The sequence below is a fragment of the Cavia porcellus genome, unplaced genomic scaffold (genome assembly GCF_034190915.1).
Source record: "Cavia porcellus strain 051 isolate PalLab524CR breed Dunkin Hartley unplaced genomic scaffold, mCavPor4.1 scaffold_15, whole genome shotgun sequence".
NCBI lineage: Eukaryota > Metazoa > Chordata > Mammalia > Rodentia > Caviidae > Cavia > Cavia porcellus.
Genome location: NW_026947498.1, coordinates 65,734,477 through 65,753,465, shown reverse-complemented (window position 1 = coordinate 65,753,465; position 18,989 = coordinate 65,734,477). Strand labels below are relative to the sequence as shown.

General features: G+C 39.0%; 1 protein-coding gene across 1 annotated transcript in view; it reads right to left on the bottom strand.

Annotated features, from left to right (window-relative positions):
- The window catches only part of Cfap91 (cilia and flagella associated protein 91), a 56,130-nt gene that overhangs the window by 21,048 nt on the left and 16,093 nt on the right, over positions 1-18,989 (bottom strand). The window contains exons 7-10 of the mRNA XM_003469223.5: positions 15,650-15,827; positions 11,934-12,091; positions 10,659-10,841; positions 9,600-9,742 (exon numbers count right to left, since the gene is read on the bottom strand). Coding sequence (XP_003469271.2) covers positions 9,600-9,742; positions 10,659-10,841; positions 11,934-12,091; positions 15,650-15,827 — 662 coding nt within the window. The remainder of the gene's footprint in view (positions 1-9,599; positions 9,743-10,658; positions 10,842-11,933; positions 12,092-15,649; positions 15,828-18,989) is intronic.

The window sequence follows — 18,989 nt, the reverse complement described above, 5'->3', positions numbered from 1 at the left end:
GACAAAAACAGACCTGAAGATCAATGGAAAAGATTAGAAGATGCAGAAATAACTGCAGACACACTAGGCCACCTTATCTTTGACAAAGGAGCCAAATACATCACTGGAATAAAGATAGCCTCTTTAATAAATGGTGCTGGAAAAACTAGCTCTACACATGCTGAATATTAAAATTGGTCCCATATTTTTCACATGTAACAAGCTAAAATCAGAATGGATCAAAGATCTTAATATTAAAACAGAAACATTAAATCTGCTGGAAGATAGAGTAGCTAAAACTCTTGAAGACACTGGTGTAGGCAGATTTGATAAACAAAACCCTGACTGCCCAAGAACTGTCACAAAGTATCAACAACTGGGATCTCAGCCTACTGAAAAGCTTTTGCACAGCAAGAGAAACCACAACCTACAATGTGGGAGAAAACGTTTGCTAGCTGTTCCTCAGACCATTGAGAACATATAAAGAACTGAAAAAATCAGTATTCCTAGACTTAACAACCCGACCCAGAAATAGGCATCTGAGATGAATACATACTTCTTAGATGAAGAAATATGTAAAAAAAAGTTCAACCTCACTGGTCATTTGAGAGATGCAAATTAAAACCACACTGAGATCCCACCTCACTTCACAAAGAATGGCTATTATCAAGAAATCAACCAATAAGAAATGCTGAAGGGCTGTGGGTAGAAAGGCACTCTTGTCCACCGTTAGTAGGAATGCAGACTAGTGCAACTGCTATGGAAATCAGTGTGGAGATTCCTCAAAATAATAGGACTGGAGGTCCCATTCAACCCAGGTATTCCCCTTCTAGGTATCTTTCCAAAAGAATTAAACACATGCCGGGCGTGGCGGCACACTCCTGTAATTCCAGCACTCAGAAGGATTGTTGTAAGTTCAAGACCAGCTTGGGCTATAAATTGAGCCCAAGACCAGCCTGAACTACATGAGGCCCTGTCTCAAAAAGACAAAAACAAATACATAAATAAATAAATAGAGTTAAAAACATCAGACCACAGCGATATACATGTACCCATGAGTATAGCAGGACCATTTGTAATAGCCAGATCTTGGAAGCAACCTAAATGCCCATCAACTGAGGAACGGATAAAAAAGATGTGATATTTTTTGCAAATTAAAACCATAATGAGATTTCATCTCACTCCTGAAAGAATGGCCAGGATCAAGAAAACTACCAACAACAAATTCTGGAGAGGCTGTGGGGAAAAGGGAACTCTCCTGCACTGTTGGTGGGAATGTAGACTGGTGCAGCCATTATGGAGGTCAGTCTGGAGATTTATCAAAAAGTTGGGATTGGAAGTCCCATTTGTTCCAGCTATTCCACTTGTAGGCATATTCCCAGAAGAACTGAAAACATCATACCTCAGTGATGTATGTGCAATCATGTTTATAGCAGCACAATTTGTAATAGCCAGATCTTGGAAACAACCTAAGTGCCCATCAACTGAGGAATGGATAAAAAAGTTGTGGTATTTTTATACAATGGAGTAATACTCAGCTATAAAGAATGATCACACGGAGATATTTATAAATAAATGGACACAACTTGACACCATACTCATTAGTGAAATAAATCAAACTCACATGTATAAATACCAAAGTCTCCTTAGTATAAGAAATGGTAAGAGTACATAAGAGGTTATAGTAATCATGATTCCCCATTACACTGCTCTGAAGCCTTAAAATGTCTGTATTCATTAGTTGGAATGGTTTTATCCTAGTTTGTTTGATTTTATTATCTGTGATAGTATAAACAGCTATTTTAAAGAAGACATTAAAATATCCAGAGCCGGGGGCTGGGGATTTAGCTCAGCAGCATAAGTGCCTGCCTTGCAAGCAGGCAGTCGTGAGTTCAACCCCCGGTACCAATAAAAAGGAAAAAGACAAAAATATATATATATCCAGAGCTGATTTAGTATCATCTGACTCTGAAGTCCTATTATGCTTTTGTTTTTCTATTGCCTTTGGTTCTAACCTATTTTATCTTATTGAATATTATTATGTGTGATAATATAAACAAATTTTCTATGGAAAATGAAATAATATAGCAGCCCATTGTTATGCTATTTGGTTCTGAGAGCCCTGTAATGCTTTCATTCTCTTGAATGGTTTTATAGTTTTGTTATGCTTGATACTATATTCTCAACTATTTCAAAGAAAGAGACACTATGGTAGCTACTGTTAATTATGGGTTGTCTTGTGGTAAAATGCTGTGTTTCTTGCATTGTTTTGATCTGATCTGCTTTGTTATATCCTCTTTTGTCTTAATCTCTTTAAAATAAAAATATTTAAATAAAATAAAAGATGTGGTATTTTTATACTATGGAGTACTACTCAGCTATAAAGAAGGATAAACAGGAGACTTCTACAGGAAAATGGATGCAATTTAAGAACATACTAATTAGGAGAAGCAAAGATGGCAGATAGATAACAACTGGCTACAGAAGCTCCCTGAGATAGTCAACTTAGAATTCAACATAATACAGAGTAGGGAGTCCCAAACAGAGGGAGATGAATTCTCTCATCCCAAGAAGAAATTAAGGCGACTTGCTAACCATCAGAGGTCCTGCCACGACTGGCTGGGGTCCCGCCATGACTTGTTGAGCTGTCCAAGGACCCGCCACTTCGACTCACTGGAGGTGCAGTTATATTGAGTTCGGAGGTCAGTGAGCCGAATGTAGGGCTGAGTTGGCAGGGTGCCTATATTGACCTGTGGTGAGTGACGGGACTAGAGCCATTCCATAAATAGAGGAGCTCCAGTGGATGACATTCTGGGATCAGGCAGGACTGGCAAGTACAAAGGGCAGCTGTGACTTCAGTCAATTGTTCCCTTCCCAAACAGGATTGGTGGAGTGAGCTAGGCCTGGGTCATGTGACCCAGCTGGGACCCAATAGGTTACCCGAGGTCAGGTCCCTGCAGCGGTGGTGCACAGTAACCACACTGGTTCAGTGGAGCCTTGGAGGTTTGTCTGGTCCAGAGGGGAGGTGGCACAAAGTAATACAGTAGTGCAAACCACAGCAGTTAGACTGACCTGGAGGGGAGGGGGCAGCATATGCTGTCCCTGTCTGCAACTCACTAGCACACAGCGGTGGGAAGGGTCATCTAGCCAGCACGCTTCAGAAGAATTGTAACCAACAAGAAAAAAACTGGGGCCTCCTGGAAGAAGCAAAAAAGATGGGAAGAGGAAGCAACAACAAAAAGTCCCCAGGTCCCAACCCTGAGAACATTGACCCGGACAGGCAAATACAAAAGGGAATGAGAACAGCAAACATGCAATATCAGACACAGTGCCAGTGGACATAAAGAGATATATTTGGGACCTCATAGACGAGTTCAAAAGTGAAATAACTAACCAAATAAAGCAAGATATAAGAAGGTTAATAAAAGAGATACTAAGCTCCCTTCAAGCAGGCACAGACGGAAGAAGGGAGGAACTCAAACAAAGGAGAGAACCATTTGATGAAGAATATAAACAAAATATAGAATACATGAAGCAGATTCAAAGAGATTACCAGGAAATTAAAAACTCTATGGGAAAAAAAAACTCTATGGGAAGATGGCAAATCAGCTTGAAAGAAACTAAGTATAGATTATCCAAACTGTAGGACAGTTTTGCAATGTGGGATTATTAAAGGGAAAATTTCTTAAAAATAACAAAGAAACAAGCAGTAACAATACAAAGGCTAGAAGGTGACAAGAGGATCTATAACTTGAGAATAAAGAATGTGAATGAAGGGGTACAAAGAATGCAGGGGTACAAAGAAAGGAACTACAAAGGCTATTCACAGAAATAATTAAGGAAAACTCCCAAACATAGGAAAAGGAAATCATATTCTGATATATGAGGCATACAGAACTCCAGCCACCTACAACCCAAACAGAGCTACACCCAGGCATATAATAATCAAAATCCCAAAAATTCAATATAAGAACAGAATATTAAAAGCTATTAGAGACAAGAAACAGATCACCTATAAAGGAAGGCCCATCAGAATAACGGCAGACTTCTCGACACAAACCATCAAGTCAAGAAGAACCTGGAATGAAATATTCCAAGCCCTGAAAGAAAATAACTTCCAGCCCAGATTGATATACCTTGCTAAACTGTCTCTAGAAATTAATGGAGAAACAAGATGCTTCCAAGACAAAGAGGAACTTAGGAAATTTGCAACCACCAATCCAACTCTACAGAGAATACTGGAGAGCATTCTAGAAAGAGAGAAAAGTACTAGGATTCCAGGAATAGTGGCAGAGACGCCTCAATGAATGGAGCAGAAAACAGAATGAAGAAGATAAGCAGACAATTGATGGCAAAAAAAGAGCGTAACATAAATGAGGTAGAGAAGGTTTTATTCAAAACTGATATGATTGATAGCATCAAGTCTGAGAGTATAGGCCACTACACTGAAGATGACAAGATTCTACAATACATATTCTGGCTGATAACTGCCAGTTTTTGAAGTTCTATTATACAAGGTTTTGTTTGTATTAATACTGTTATGTACTGATATATTCAATTATACTATGTCCGATGAGATAGCCAATTCTATTGGAGATAACAAGAGACAACACCATGGTAGAACGATTTGTACAATGGTCTTATATGGTTTTTTTTTTCATTTCATGTGTTTATAGGAATATGTTTTGTTTTGCCTTGCTTTGTTTTGTTTCTCCCTCTAATACAGAAAGGATAGAGATACATATTAAGACTCATGCATGTGTAGAATCTATAAACAGTTTATGAGACCTGATCTAATGACATATGATGAAATGAATAGATACTCTGAAGAAAAAGAGACACTAAAATACCCAGTGCTGATCCTAGAATGTCAGAATGTGAAACCCAGCAATAGTATTATTCTTTGTTCAGAGTGATATTAGCCTGCTTGGGTTTATTCAATCTCAACATCATTGAAGATATGGATAACTGCATGTAGGTTTAAGTGTATAGGATTGACAACCATGTTACTATTTTTGTTGGACAGTTGAATAGAACTGTTTGCAATCTGGTTTTTGAATTCCCACTTTACATATTCCACTCTTGTACCTTGAACAACTATTAGTAAAACGGCAATATGCAAACATCAACTAATGATTTCTTACTGTTTATTTTTTTGTCTGAATGTATGTATTATTTCTACCTATGTTCTGTTTTGTTTAGTCTTTCTTTAAATTTTTTTAAAAAGAACATACTAATTAGATGAAATAAATAAGACATGTGTAAACATATTATCTCAGCTGAAAGAAAAAGTACATGTATATGTATATGAATGTAAAAATAGTTAAGATAGTTATTCTACTGATTTCTTTGAGTTCACTGAAGAGATTTGTGCTGGTACTGTTCAGACAATTGAATGCAGATGTCTTGTGCTCTGGGTGAATGATTTGGGGATGACAATGCACAATATATGTACTTTGTGGGCCCCTAATTGATGTGTTTTGAATTTTTGTTTTAGTTCTTTCTTTCTTTCTTTCTCTCCTTGAAATAAAATGGATTTGGAAAATAAAAATAATAATAAAAAAAGATTTTGTTTGATTCTATGTTAGCCATAGGGGAATATTTTTAAAAGTACCAATAATTCTGATTTTTAGTCATTCTTTAATTTTTAACTTTAAATTTTATTTCCCATGAAAATATAAATAAATGATATTTTAAAAGCAAACTAAAAAGTGAAACTAGTAAAAATATGCAGACTATACAGAGAAATTTTAAACACTCTAATAATTGTAATGGAGCCTCTGTGTTTCTTCAAACATAAGTGACAGCCAATATATGTATGAGTTCTCTAGTAGCAAACAACTAGTGCATAAACAGAAAGCAGAAGCGGTCTGAAAGTATTTAATAATTGTGAAGTCCAATATCTCAAGAGAAGAGCCTCATCCTCCACGATTTCTATGACACAGCTCATAAAGCATTTTTAAAAACCAGTTTACTACTCCATGAAACCATTTCCAAATCAGCCATTTATAACTGATTTTGGTGAAAAAGAACATGGAAAACAGGCAGTCTTACATATTGCTGAAACTGATGCATCATTTGTGTAAGAAAATTTGTCAATGTCCATCAAAACTATAAATGCATATACATTGTGATCTAGCCATTCCCTGTCTAGGAATTTATCTTTTAGATGTGTTTGCACGTGTATCAAATTATATGCAAATAAACTAATCATTGCACCATTGTTTGTAATACTAAAAAGCTATAATCTAACTAACTGTCAAAAACAGTGACACTGGTAAAATAATTGTAGTGGGTTGGTAACTGGTAGTCAATTTAAACACCAGATGAATTAAATCGGCATGGGGTTGAGTATATACGACCCAATGTTGCCAGCATAAACAAGAGAAGTAGCATTGTGGATTCTCCTAAGTGTTGCTATTGTTTGGAGCTGTTAGTTCTCTTGGAGAAGCTCATCAGAGCTAGCTTCCCTGATATAAATTCTGCCCTTACTGTTGGAGGAGCTCGGGACCTTGTCGCTGAAAGTTGGCTATCGTTCTCTTTAGGGGAGCTTTGGTCCTTAATTTAAGTACCGCTTCCTGGCTCAGGAGGGAAAGATGTGGGCTGTTTAATCATAAAGAGAAGTTTGTCATCCTGTCTTCCCGATATATGCTCGACTGTTCTCATCATCACAGGTGCTCAGGACCTCACTGTCACTGAGGATGGCTGTGGTACTTTTCAGGGGAACCCTGGTTCTTATTTTGAGTGTTGCTTCTTGGCTCCAGTGCAGAACTCTCAGCCTGCTAGCACAGATCCTTCACCCCACTGGCATAGACTTTCTAGCTTCCACCACTGACTTTTGGGCCTTCCCAGTGCAGATCTGTAAAATAAACTTGCATGAGTCACTGTCATGGGCCCTCAGTCTTCAGCTGGACTCATGAAAGACATTGCTGTGGGATCCAGGCCCTCGGCTAGATTTTCTCGGTCTTTAGTGTTGTGGACAGATTTCCTGTACTTTCTTGTATTTAACTCTGGGTGACCATCATGAAATAATATTATAAATTATATGTCCAGTATGTAATTGTTCTCCTTGCAACCCCTAACTACAATAATAATTTTAGAAAATGTATAGAAAGTTATATTGTGAAAATATAAAAGATAATAAGGATGTTTTTCTGATCCCCAACATGTAAATAAAAAAAAAATGCAAGTGTAGAACAGTGTGTTTTGTATATTGACATATGTATAAGAAAGAATTTAAAATATGCTTATATGTACTTATAGTCATGTATATTCATAAATACACACACATATGTACACCCAGCCATGTACACACATACACAAATGTCTCTGGAAGGATAGCCATGCAAGTACAAACTTGGGCTGTCTCCAAAGAAAGACAGGGACAGAGAGGAAACACTTAATATTCTTATATAACTCATAGATTTTTGAATGATAAAGATGTTCCTTAGTCAATAAACTAATAAATTTTAAATACAAGAAAAAATTAATTGAAGTTTAGAGAAAAAAATTAAAAATTATTTTCACAGTTTAAGAAAATGTCTGGTTAAGAAGTCCAATCAAAATCATAATCAAATAAACAAAACCCTTCAAATCCAGCCTAGTAATTGTTTTGAATGGTATAACTGAGTGAAAATGAACATGAAAATATTAGGGAAAATATTATCCAATAATACATTTTAATTTGGTCAAAAAACAAGCAAATATGTTTAGCAAATGGATTTCATAAACAGACAAAAAGGCTGATTGGTAGAAGACTCTTTTAGTCTGTTTTATGACAAGCAACAAAGCATCAACAATACATTCCAGTATAAATTCTAGCAAGAGTGTCCTAAAAATACTGCACTGTGGCAATTCCTTTCTGCCATTCTGGATATTTCTCCTCCATGACTTCTGCGACATGGTTCATAAAGTATTTTTAAAAAATACTTCATCTCTGTAGTTCTGGATTCTCAAAATAATGTAACCTCAAGACTAAAAGAAACTCTAATGCTGATATTCAGTGACTCTCTTCAGTACTCTAAATTGAGAAGTCCATATAAATTGCATTTTGCCCCAAATCCAAGAGGGAAGATTTTAAAAATGGGCACTAAAATAATAGGAAGCCTCTGATACCTCTAGCTGCGACAAACATTCAACAGCTGAAACTCGCAGTCAAGTTTACCTCATTTTCCATTTCCTGAGGCCAGATGTCAGGCTATCAACAAAAAAAGACATACCAAAGACAGAACAAACAGCAACAACAACTACAAAAAACAGCCTGAATAAACAGAGGAGCTGGACCCAGATATGCAGCCCTAGATAATTGTATGCATATATTCTTCAAAACTAAAGAGATAGATCATCCTAATCTGTTTCAAACTCTTTTTCAAAAGAGAGGGAAGAGGGAACACTCCATATTTCATTTCAGGAGATTCGTCCAACACTGACGCCCACCCTACACAGAGTCAAAATGGGAAAGCTGTTTCACCCCTGAATAGAGATACAAAAATCCTAATCAATGCATTAGTAAGTCAAAGCCCACAATTTATTAAAAATAAGTTAATATAACTTAACCAAGGCAAGTTTATTCCAGGTACATGAGGATAAATTAGTATTTATAATAAATGTTATCATAATAATTTTAAGAAAAATATAATTATCTCACTAGATGCAAACAAACACTTGATAAAATTCAACACAGACACATCATTAAAAGCTTTAATAAATTAGAAGTAAAAGGGAACTTCCATAGCCTAATAATAGAGATCTACAAAAAAACCTCTCACAGAAAGAGAGAAAGTGGTGAACAGTTTTCAAAGATAGGGAGAGGAGGAGGAAATGAACCACAGAGATATATGTAAATTATTGTCAAAGTCTTCTTTGTTACATTAAGTATGTTCTTTGTGGATTCTTGTTATATTATTGAAATAGATGTAACAAGTAACATGTAACAAACAGTGATGTCATGTATCAGTGGGACTCAAAGTGTGGTTCCTGGGCTTAGCATCAGCATCACCTAGAAGTGTGCACACACACACACACACACACACACACACACACACACACACCCCAATTCTCCAACATCCTTACTCAGACCTACTGAGGGTGGGTTCCAGCAGCACTGTTTGAACAGACAGAGCCCGGGATTCCAGTGCATGCTAATGACGCCCATTGAACTTTTTTGTTTAGTCAAGTTTTAAACTAGATGAAAAAGAAATTGAACATGGCTTCTTTTCTTCACGATGCCCTGATAACCTACCTAAAAAGGGAAAATTAGGAGCCAATTACAACTATTAACACCAACAGTATATCCCAGTATAGTGCTGGAAATTGTTATTGCTCAGTGTATTGATGATACAGATAGAAAACTGGCAACATTTTCATAAAACAACCTGACTTCTGAAACCAAGAGCATAGTCCTCAGTTCTCCCACATGTTGAAATGAAGGTAGGGAAGCACAGTGGGTCAACACATCATGGACACTGTCCAGAAGAGAAGGTTCCCAGAGGAAAAAGCACACAGGGCTGCATGATAAACCTGCTGGCCACTACTGCCCAAGACAAAGTGCAGTTTTTGGAGTGCAACATTTACCGACACATCACACCAAAAGCATGTTTTCTTCCAGATGATGACGATACCTTATGGACCTCTGCCAACTCATAGTCCATCCTCACTGCCCTCTTCAGGAAACCTGCTTTGGTGGTAATGACTTTTGGTTTTGGAGGTTTGATTACTAGCTGTGTAACAAAACGTGGGAGACTTGACTCAAGTTCAACTAAACCTGTGGGAAGGAAACGCATGTTTTTAGTATCCATTGCTTACAATTGCTATTTTAAAATTACATTGTTAATTTTAGTAGCTGTTTCCTAAGTGGTTTCATTAGAATTGTTGATAAGATATATCTTATATAATAGAATGAATCATCCCTAGAAAGTAAAGCATATTTTTCTATAATTAATTCATATTCTTCATTAGATCATAAAATGAAAAATATACTCTGAAATAAACATTGTCCTAAAGCACAGCAATACGTTCAATAATAAGCAATAGAAAATTAATCCCATGATAAATGGGGCCACCACTTTAAGTAGATGTTTACCAATCTATCATCTTCTGCTTGGAAACAGTCAGCCAGAGACATAAGTTCAACCGTGTATTCAGCAAATCATGTCACAATTTTGGCCACACGATGCTTCAACTTGGCAACCGAAATTTAAATCTTTTAAACAAGTTTTGTGTGCTTCATAAAAAATATTGCTCTCTCCATGAATTTATCTCCTGTTATCCATCCCTTTGCCTCTAATTTTCTGATATTTCTTGGTAAAGGCTCAATTCCATTATATGTATCTTGTTTGCTTCATAAACCTGACCTAAAATTTTTTTCTAGTTCATTATTACATAACTTTTATTATTATTGGTACTAAACATTTTCAAATGTTTAGCGGCTAGTTGAGCTTGCTTCTTGTTAAAATTATTCTATAGTGTGTCCATTTGCTTATTTAGGTCTTAGCAGTTTTTACTGATTTATATGAACTCACATTAATCGTACTAAATATGTACATATTTAATATGTGCACATATTGCTGTTTCCTACAAATATTTTTGATGTTTAGCTTTTAATCTAAATTTATATGTTTTAATCCATACATGTAAGATAATATTCTTATACTATACTTCTAGCTATATAAATTGTTTACCTTCATAAGTATTCAGATAGTGATTTTTTACCACAAAATCCTCTGAGCTGTTGTCCGGGAAACGACCAAGGCGAGACAGAGGCCCATAGACCTGCGATGCAGGATCAGCATATTCCTCGATGATATCTCTCCTCTTGAACTTCCCTTCTATATCTTTGCTCTTTCTCTCAAGTTTTCTGATTGCTGAAATAAAATATATCTCTATGGTTACCTCCAAAATATTGCTGTGAATTAGAAATGCAGAGAAGTAAATCAATTCTACTTTGATTCATTTGGAAGCTGCTGAAATGAATGGATTTCATGATGACTCAACACAGCAAGAATGTAACTCTAAAACAGAGGTCATGTTTCACCACCAGCGCTTTTGCGCATGACTTGGAATTTTAGAATTAAAAAGAGTTTATATCTTACTGTTATCTATAAAAGTTAGCTATCTCCATCGCTAGTTACACCACACACTGAAAAGAAAGGATGTGAACAGTATCTGCATGGATACACAGCAGCTGGTTAAAAGTCAACGTTTCTCACATCAAGGAAAAGTTAAAGGTTAAGTTCACTATGAGTAATTTTTACAGAATTTAAATTTTGTAATTGTTTTACTTTTGCAAGTCTTGAACGATTGTTTAAAATTTGGTTGCATTGTGTATATCAATAGATCAAACACTAATTGAGTGTATATAGTTGATACAATTTTTATAAGTAAATTACATTAAAAGTTTCCCAGTAAGGAAAACTGTAAAATTAAATATTAATAATTTTTAAATCTTAGTATAAATTGTAACTTGAAATTGAGTCATGCTTATCCTGTACTGAATTTAAAAATAAGCTGTTTATTCCTTCTTTTCATAAAGTACAAATATGTAGAGAGTACGTGAACATATATGATACATGGTGGCACTAAAATTTCTTAGAGAATGTTGTTAGGAAAAAGGATACTTAAACCTCTAGAAGCAATAGTGGAAAAAAGCAACAGACCTCTTTATCCAGGATCTTAACCAATAAATACGGAAAACCTACACACACACACACACACACACACACACACACACACCCGCTAATGTCAATAACTTGACTTCCTGTTGGAACACAGTCATTTGATTTCCTGAGTGAGGAATTTTTCTCTACTCTTCTACTTTAGAGAAATAACTTATCTCCCACCCCTTACTTGATACACCCCAAGCCCAACACAGAATTTCTCACACCTAAACCAGGTTTGGTTCAGCACCCAAAGCGCAGCCCCCTCCTCTCTCCTCCTGGTTCATACTACACCATTACTTGAGATGTGTGTGCGCTGGATTTGGGCCATTTTTGCCTCTTTCTCTTCCTGAAGTTTACACCACTGGGCATCCAAGTGCTTCGTGTTCAGTTCATTTTGATTCTCGTCCCGTTTCCTCAGCAGCTCTTTTAAAATTTGTAGGCGAAATTCCTGAAGTCTTCAAGAAAATCACAGAGCATTGAGAATACATGGCATCTCAAAGAGGGTGTTCTAGAGAATAAAGGAAAGGCTGCTGCCTCAAACAGGGTCATCTTCGTGGGCACCGCGTTCCCCTCCTTTGAGAAGACCACGCCGGCGAAAGTGTGAAGACAGACCAACGGGGTGGGAAAGCCATGCAGCTGCAGGAGTGCGTCTCCATGGCACAAGGACTCTGTCAGGTGCAGCGGGCAAGGATAGAGAACAGGGGCCAGGCCGACGGGAGGTGGGAAGGTTCTCCGGACACGGGGGCTATGGGAAAGCAAGAGGTCTGCAGACAGTTCCAGGCTGGCTGGTACTGCGGGCAGGTGAGGTATTAGGGGAATGAAGAGAAAACGTGGCATTGCATGCTATCTTAGGGCAAGTGTGACGGTGTCAGCAACCGGCACACGGCAGGTACACAGGAAATCTGTTTCCCTTCCCTTCATGCATTCTCCAAGGACCTCGCTCATGCACATCCAACTAGGTGCAGAAGATCGTGACATCTGCACCTCCAGCTCAGATGTTTCTGAAGCAACATTCCTGTCTACTGGAAACTACGGCTATCCCTCGACAATCTCAACAAACCTGGTTCATTTTGTTCCCCCAGAAATGTACTCCTCTTCTCACATGGTCTTCCCTCTGCTAATGATTATCCCTCTAAACACATCATGTAGCTGTTTCCAAACTAGAGTTTTTCTCATTTCTCTCCTAACCTGGTCTCTCTCTCTTGTTCCATACAGCCTTCAAGGTTTCTTTCTCAAAACAAGAGCTCTGAACATGTTTTTGCTACTTTTTAAAAGTCATGCACTCAACCATCAAATGCTTAGTAGGTGCCACCATATTCAAATCAGGAAACTATAATGCATGAGACAACAGTCCTTCCCAGAAGCGCTGTGCTGCAGGACAGGTGCGGGCCCCAGCATGGACAGCACAGTGACATCAAGCCCCAGCCAGCAGTCTGAGAAGAAAGGCCCAACAGGGCAGAGGAGGGGAGGGAGCTGAAGGCAGAGCACTGCACGGAGACCAGCGAGAACTGAGGTCTGGCACAGTGGCAAAGGCTGGCACAGTGGCTGGGCTGCAATAGGGGGAGCCAACTGTTCTTGTCCAAGGGACAGGAGAGATCTCGAATCTGTCATGGCAGTGGAGCGTCTCAAAGTGAATGCATGTGGGAGGTGAGGAGACTGTGACAGATGAGTACAGAGAGACCAGCACTATTAACAAGGAGCCAGCCACACATCAACCAACAGCTGCCTTTCTCTCCAGAGTGAGAAATGCAGTCATACCATGTCAGTGACAGACTGCATGTTCCATGATCCTACAAAACAGAGCAGTGGGAAAAGACCCCTGGCCTGGCCATGTCACAGCCATTGTAACATCATCACACAGCACACCACTGGCATGGCTGTGGGGAGCCTAGGAGAGGCGGGTTCCCCTCCCAGCTGGACACGCGGAAGGACAGCACACATGGCCATGCACAGGACTGGACCATGGTAACCAATGGCTGTGGTACTGGCTTCTAAACTTACTGCAGTATACTTTTATTTTAAGATGCATTTCTATGCTAACAATACATAAAATGGTAGGGCTGCAGCAACCACATACATCCTGTATTTACTGTTTCTCTTTATTGTATTAAGAGGCCACGTTGCGTAACCAAGCCCCAGCATCTGGGTTTGTGCCGCTGTACTCTGAGTTGTCCAGAAGGATGAAGTCATCTATCCACAGGTTCCTCAGAACAAGTCTCCACCGCTGAGGGTCCTGTGACCGTACAGCTTCAGCTCTCAACTTCGCCACCATCCCTTAAAGTTGTGAGCATTATACGTGTGCTAAAACAGTCTTTCTCAAACTATTTGGTGGCTCAGAGCAATCTGAGGCTTGGTGTGACCTGGGGTGCTGTGCCCCACGCTGACTCAGCACGGCTGGGACGGGACCCAAGGACCTGCATGCGTGACGGGTTCCCAGTGCCACTGTCCCTAGGTCTTGGCCCCTTCACAAGCAGGTAATGTAGATGTGGCTGGGTTGCAGACCACACTTTGAGAACTGCTGGCTTAGAACATTAGGTTGTACATAGTCGGCCTGCCGTAAGTGTTGCCTCTGAAATTACCTTCACCGTCACTGGAAACCTTGTCTATGTCACTGCTTCTTAGTCACTCCTCAAGTCACTCCTCAACACCCAGCGCAGAGCTACTTTCCCTGCTCACGCATCTGACCAGGGCGGACTGTTCCGTCCCCCAGCAAACCCTGCCCAGAGGTGCTGGCATGAAGGGCTTTTACTCACCCTTGGGCCACCCCTGCATCCAGCCTCAGGGGAACCCAGACTCAAAAGTCTCCTATTCATCCTGTTTTCTTATTTCACAGCACACAGCCCAGAACATGGATTCAAAACATATTTATTAAAACTGTTCTTAAGTGAAAAAAAGTGCTTATTTTCTTAGGTGATGCCTCCGCTCTGGTCAGACAAATTTTTAATATTTTTAATGCCTTCTGGCAAAACTTACGCCTCTACAAAGTACAGCAATAAATTTAAATCTTTGAAAATAGGATTGGGCCAGGTGTGGTGGTACACACCTGTGAACTCAACACTGAAGAGGCTGAGAGGCAGGAGGATTGCCGTGAGTTCAAGGCCAGCCTGGGCTACACGGTGAGTTCAAGGCCAGCTTGAACTACATAGTGAAACCGTGTCTCAAAGAAACTATTTTTAAAAAGAAAAATAAAACAGAAACGGGCAGTTTGATACTTACCTTGTATCAAACACTATTTTCTATTAAATTGCAAACTTTTACCAAAACATCACATAGATTCATGCTTAATCAGAAGGGGCTACAAAAACACGAACAGATTTGAGACAATACTAAGCTGTATCCATAACTGTCATGTGTAAGGGACCTCAGCTTTTAGGGAGCTGGCATTTGGGATTCTAATAATGTCTCATCATTTCTACACATCAGCAACAAGCTTGTTCCTTCAAATACATCAGTTAACATGGTGGAAAGCTAAAGCAGAAGTGGCTTGGCATACTGGGTTGTATACACATTGTCATACAAGCTCATCTCTTAATGGAAGAAATCCCTCACTTGCCTTTAAATGGAAATATCTTGTTATTCTTTGTTAGCTCTAGATAGAACCCGGGTGTCCTGACTTAACCCAGTGCCCGGGCGGGACTAGTTAGATGGCTGCTTGTGAAGGGAGCAAGGCCTAAGGACAGTGGCACTGGGAATGAACAAAAAGGAACAGTCATTCTGAAAGATGATTTGCAGAAGTCAGTGGGATTCTGGGACAGGCCAGACAGATTCTAAAAGAAACGAGAGAGGGGGGAGGTTCAGGGATGTCCTGAAGGCATTGATGACATGTGGGTTCCATGGAGAATTTCACATACCAGGAGACATCATATTATTGGAGAGAGAATTCCTGTTTTAGGAATGTGTGGTTGGGTTTAAATGATAGATAGATAGATAGACACAGAGACAGACAGACAGACAGACAGATAGACTATCTCCCATTGGTGCAGGAACAACTGACCAGACAATACTGAACTTACTTTTCAATCTCCTGCTCTCTGAAGGCCCACTCTTTCCTCTCCATTGCACTCATCATCTTCCTCCTCTTCTCAAACTGGGAGGTGTCAGTCAGAGTAGGGAGAGTGGCTTCCCAGGCGCGCTTTTCTCGGGCCCGTTCTATCATTTCCACCTCAGCCAGCCCTGCTGGGAGACCTCGACCTGGAGGATGAAATGTCATATATTAGAGAAAAGCGGACAAGCCACGTACCACCATGTATGTAAATTACTCCCTTCGGGTCCTATCCACTTCCCTAACTTTGAGGGCTGCTACAGGACACAGTGATACGAGGAAACAACCTCTAGACACGACTCACAAGTTGCACTGCCTGTGCTGTATGCTGTCTCAGACATTAGCTGCATGTCAGATCCTGCAAAGTACTGGAGGATATCAGTGACCACTGAATAATCAGACCTTGCAATGTCCCTTACTAGACAATTCATATTTTGAAATGCAAAGAAAATGTTGAGAATTTATTGGACAAAGGTAAAGAGCTAATACATGTTAAATAAAAGAGAATGAAGGAATAATCATTAGTTGTGAATTCATCATCATGGCATTCTGTTCCCCACAATGAATGCTCAATTTAGGGCTTCCTTCTGGTCCAACTTCAAGTTCAAAGACCTAATGACCCCCAGGTGAGGCAGGCAGTTGAGCCACTGCCTGTGTCTTCCAACCAGCTTACAGGTGCTGCCTGAGACCTGACTCTGCTTACACCTCTGCAGACCAAGCTTGGATCCTAGCACACTATGGTGGACCACACCTCTAAACATAGCCTTCATTTACCGTACCATCTTTTCTGGAGCAAAAGTTGGTAAACTAAATGGGGATGAGAACACGCTTCCCATTTGATCAGCGAACCCCAACAAACCAATCTTTATTTTCACTTAAAAATAATTATACAGGAAAGTACAAATGAGCTACTTCAAAAATTTTTGCACTATTTGTTTCAAATATTTTGCTATGTATTAGTATTTCTAAAAACCAGATAATATATGGATTCACTTTCTCTTGTGTTTAAAATTGAAACATCATAGGAAAAGATAAAATTCTTCTGAAGTCTACCCCTCCTGACTACCAATCCAGAAGCAATTTCAATGGGCATCGGGGGTATCCTATCGAGTCTATATACATATATATATATATATGTATATATATATATATATATATATATGACTATCCATATGCAAAATCATGTATATACATATTTATATAAATACATATTTTGTATCGTTATTATTTATTTTTAGTACCAGGGATTGAACTCACAACCTTGTACTTGCCAGGCAGGCACTTATCCAGCTGAGCTAAATCCCCAGCCCTGTACCTTTAGTAATTAAAATATTAAAAGTATGAAAAAAATCACTAATACATTTAAACAGCTGCACACACATTTTGTCATATGCATGTCACCTCTTTTAACAAAAAGAGTTAAAACATTAAAAAGGGAAGCTGAAGGTCAGATGTGGTGGTGCACTCAGGAGGCTGAGCCAGGAGATCACTGGGAATTCAAGGCCAGCCTGGGCTACACAGTGAGTTCAAATCCAGCCTGAACTACATAGTGAAATCTGTCTTATAAAATGAATGTTAAAAAAAAAAATAAAGTTGATACTCTTTTTAGCCATATTGAGCCCTACTGCCCTCTTCCTTCTCCCAAAATAAACACAAAAGGTATTTGAGACTCTTCTTCCAATTAATCTTAGTATTTTATATACGGACTTAATGTATTTACAACTTACAATAATAAAAGGTAACATTACTTAAGCACTTAAAATATGCCAAGCATTGTTCAAATTTATGTAAACCCTCAATATATTGGTATTGCATAAATACAATTATTACTCTTTTACAGATAAAAAGGCTGAGGGCTAAAGGTGAAGTAATTTGCACAAAATCCCAGCTGGCAAGAAGTGGAAATCAGAGTCCAAGCGGTCCAAGCTCTGAGCTAATGCACTACCGTCAGTTCCTCTAATAAAAACAAATGCAAACCAGAAGACAGATTCAGCTTAACTGTGGGCCAGCAATGACTGTATAAAAACAAAAGACATTATTAGTTTTACTTACTATTTATAAACGTAGTATTGTACTATGTGTACCATTCTGAATGTTGCTGTTTTCACTCGGCTCTGTTTTGGGGAGTTGGTCACGCTGACTTAGAAATCTAGGATATCACTACAATTTAAGCCCTTTTCTCAGATGACCGTTCCTGAATTTTTGACTACACAGAATGCTGCAACAAACATCTGTGTACTGGCCTGGTGGTGCCCATATGTGAGTTTCTCTAGGATTCTTAGATGAGGAAATGCTAGAGTCTGGCAGCTACCACGTAAAACAGGATCACTGTTAATTCTAGATACTGCCAAATTCCTCTCAGGAAGTGTATTTTTGCTCCTGCCTTCTGCAAGAGCCCAGTGTCCCTCCCCCAGCCAGAGCTTCCTCACTCCCTCCCACGCTGCCGCTGCCCAATCTGGGCTTCTTCTGAAGTCCTTGCAAATAGTTAACACTTCACAGATTACATGTAACTTTCACTTACTAAAGATGGAATTTGTGGATGGTTCCTTGTTCTTGTGGTTTCTGAATAATTTGGGGGAAGAAAAGATGCTAATTTACAATAGTTATATTGGTAGTAGGAATTTAGATAAATTGCTTGAAGGCATTATTTATTTGGGGACAAAATCGTTATCTATTCAAGCGGAAGTTTTCCCTGTTTTAGTCAAATCCGTATGTTCTTAAAGAACAATAATTTTCTCTATAAATGCCTTGCATATTGTAATTTAAGTGATTTTTTGATACATTGTTATGTGTTGATATAAAGAATGTGATTTTTTCCAGTAATTTTGCTAATTAGATAGGACTCATGCAGCAAAGCTACTGAACTCTGTATGTTAACTTCATAATCAGCTACCTTGTGAAACTCTCTTTCAAGTTCCGATCTTTATGTCCTTAAGTTTCCTACATGAGCACATTGTCTATCTGCAAATACAGTTTTACTGTTCCTTTCTAATCTTTCTAACTCATATTTTTCTCTCACTGTCACGCATTTACATGGCATTTCTCAATGAATGTGCAGTTGCCAGACGGGGCAGCGTTTCTTGGAAGGCCAGCCCCGCACCGTGCAGGATGTTTAGGGTCATGCCAATCCACGCCCTGCAGCCCAGCCCGGTGCCTACTGCATGCCAGAAACATCTCAGCATTCTTACCAACAAGAATGCCACGCGTACTTCCAGATGTCCTGAGCATGCTAAATGTGGCTAGGATTTGCTTCCCATCACTGAACTATAGCAGTGAATAATGTATCCTTGTCTTTCCGCACTGTGAGGTAA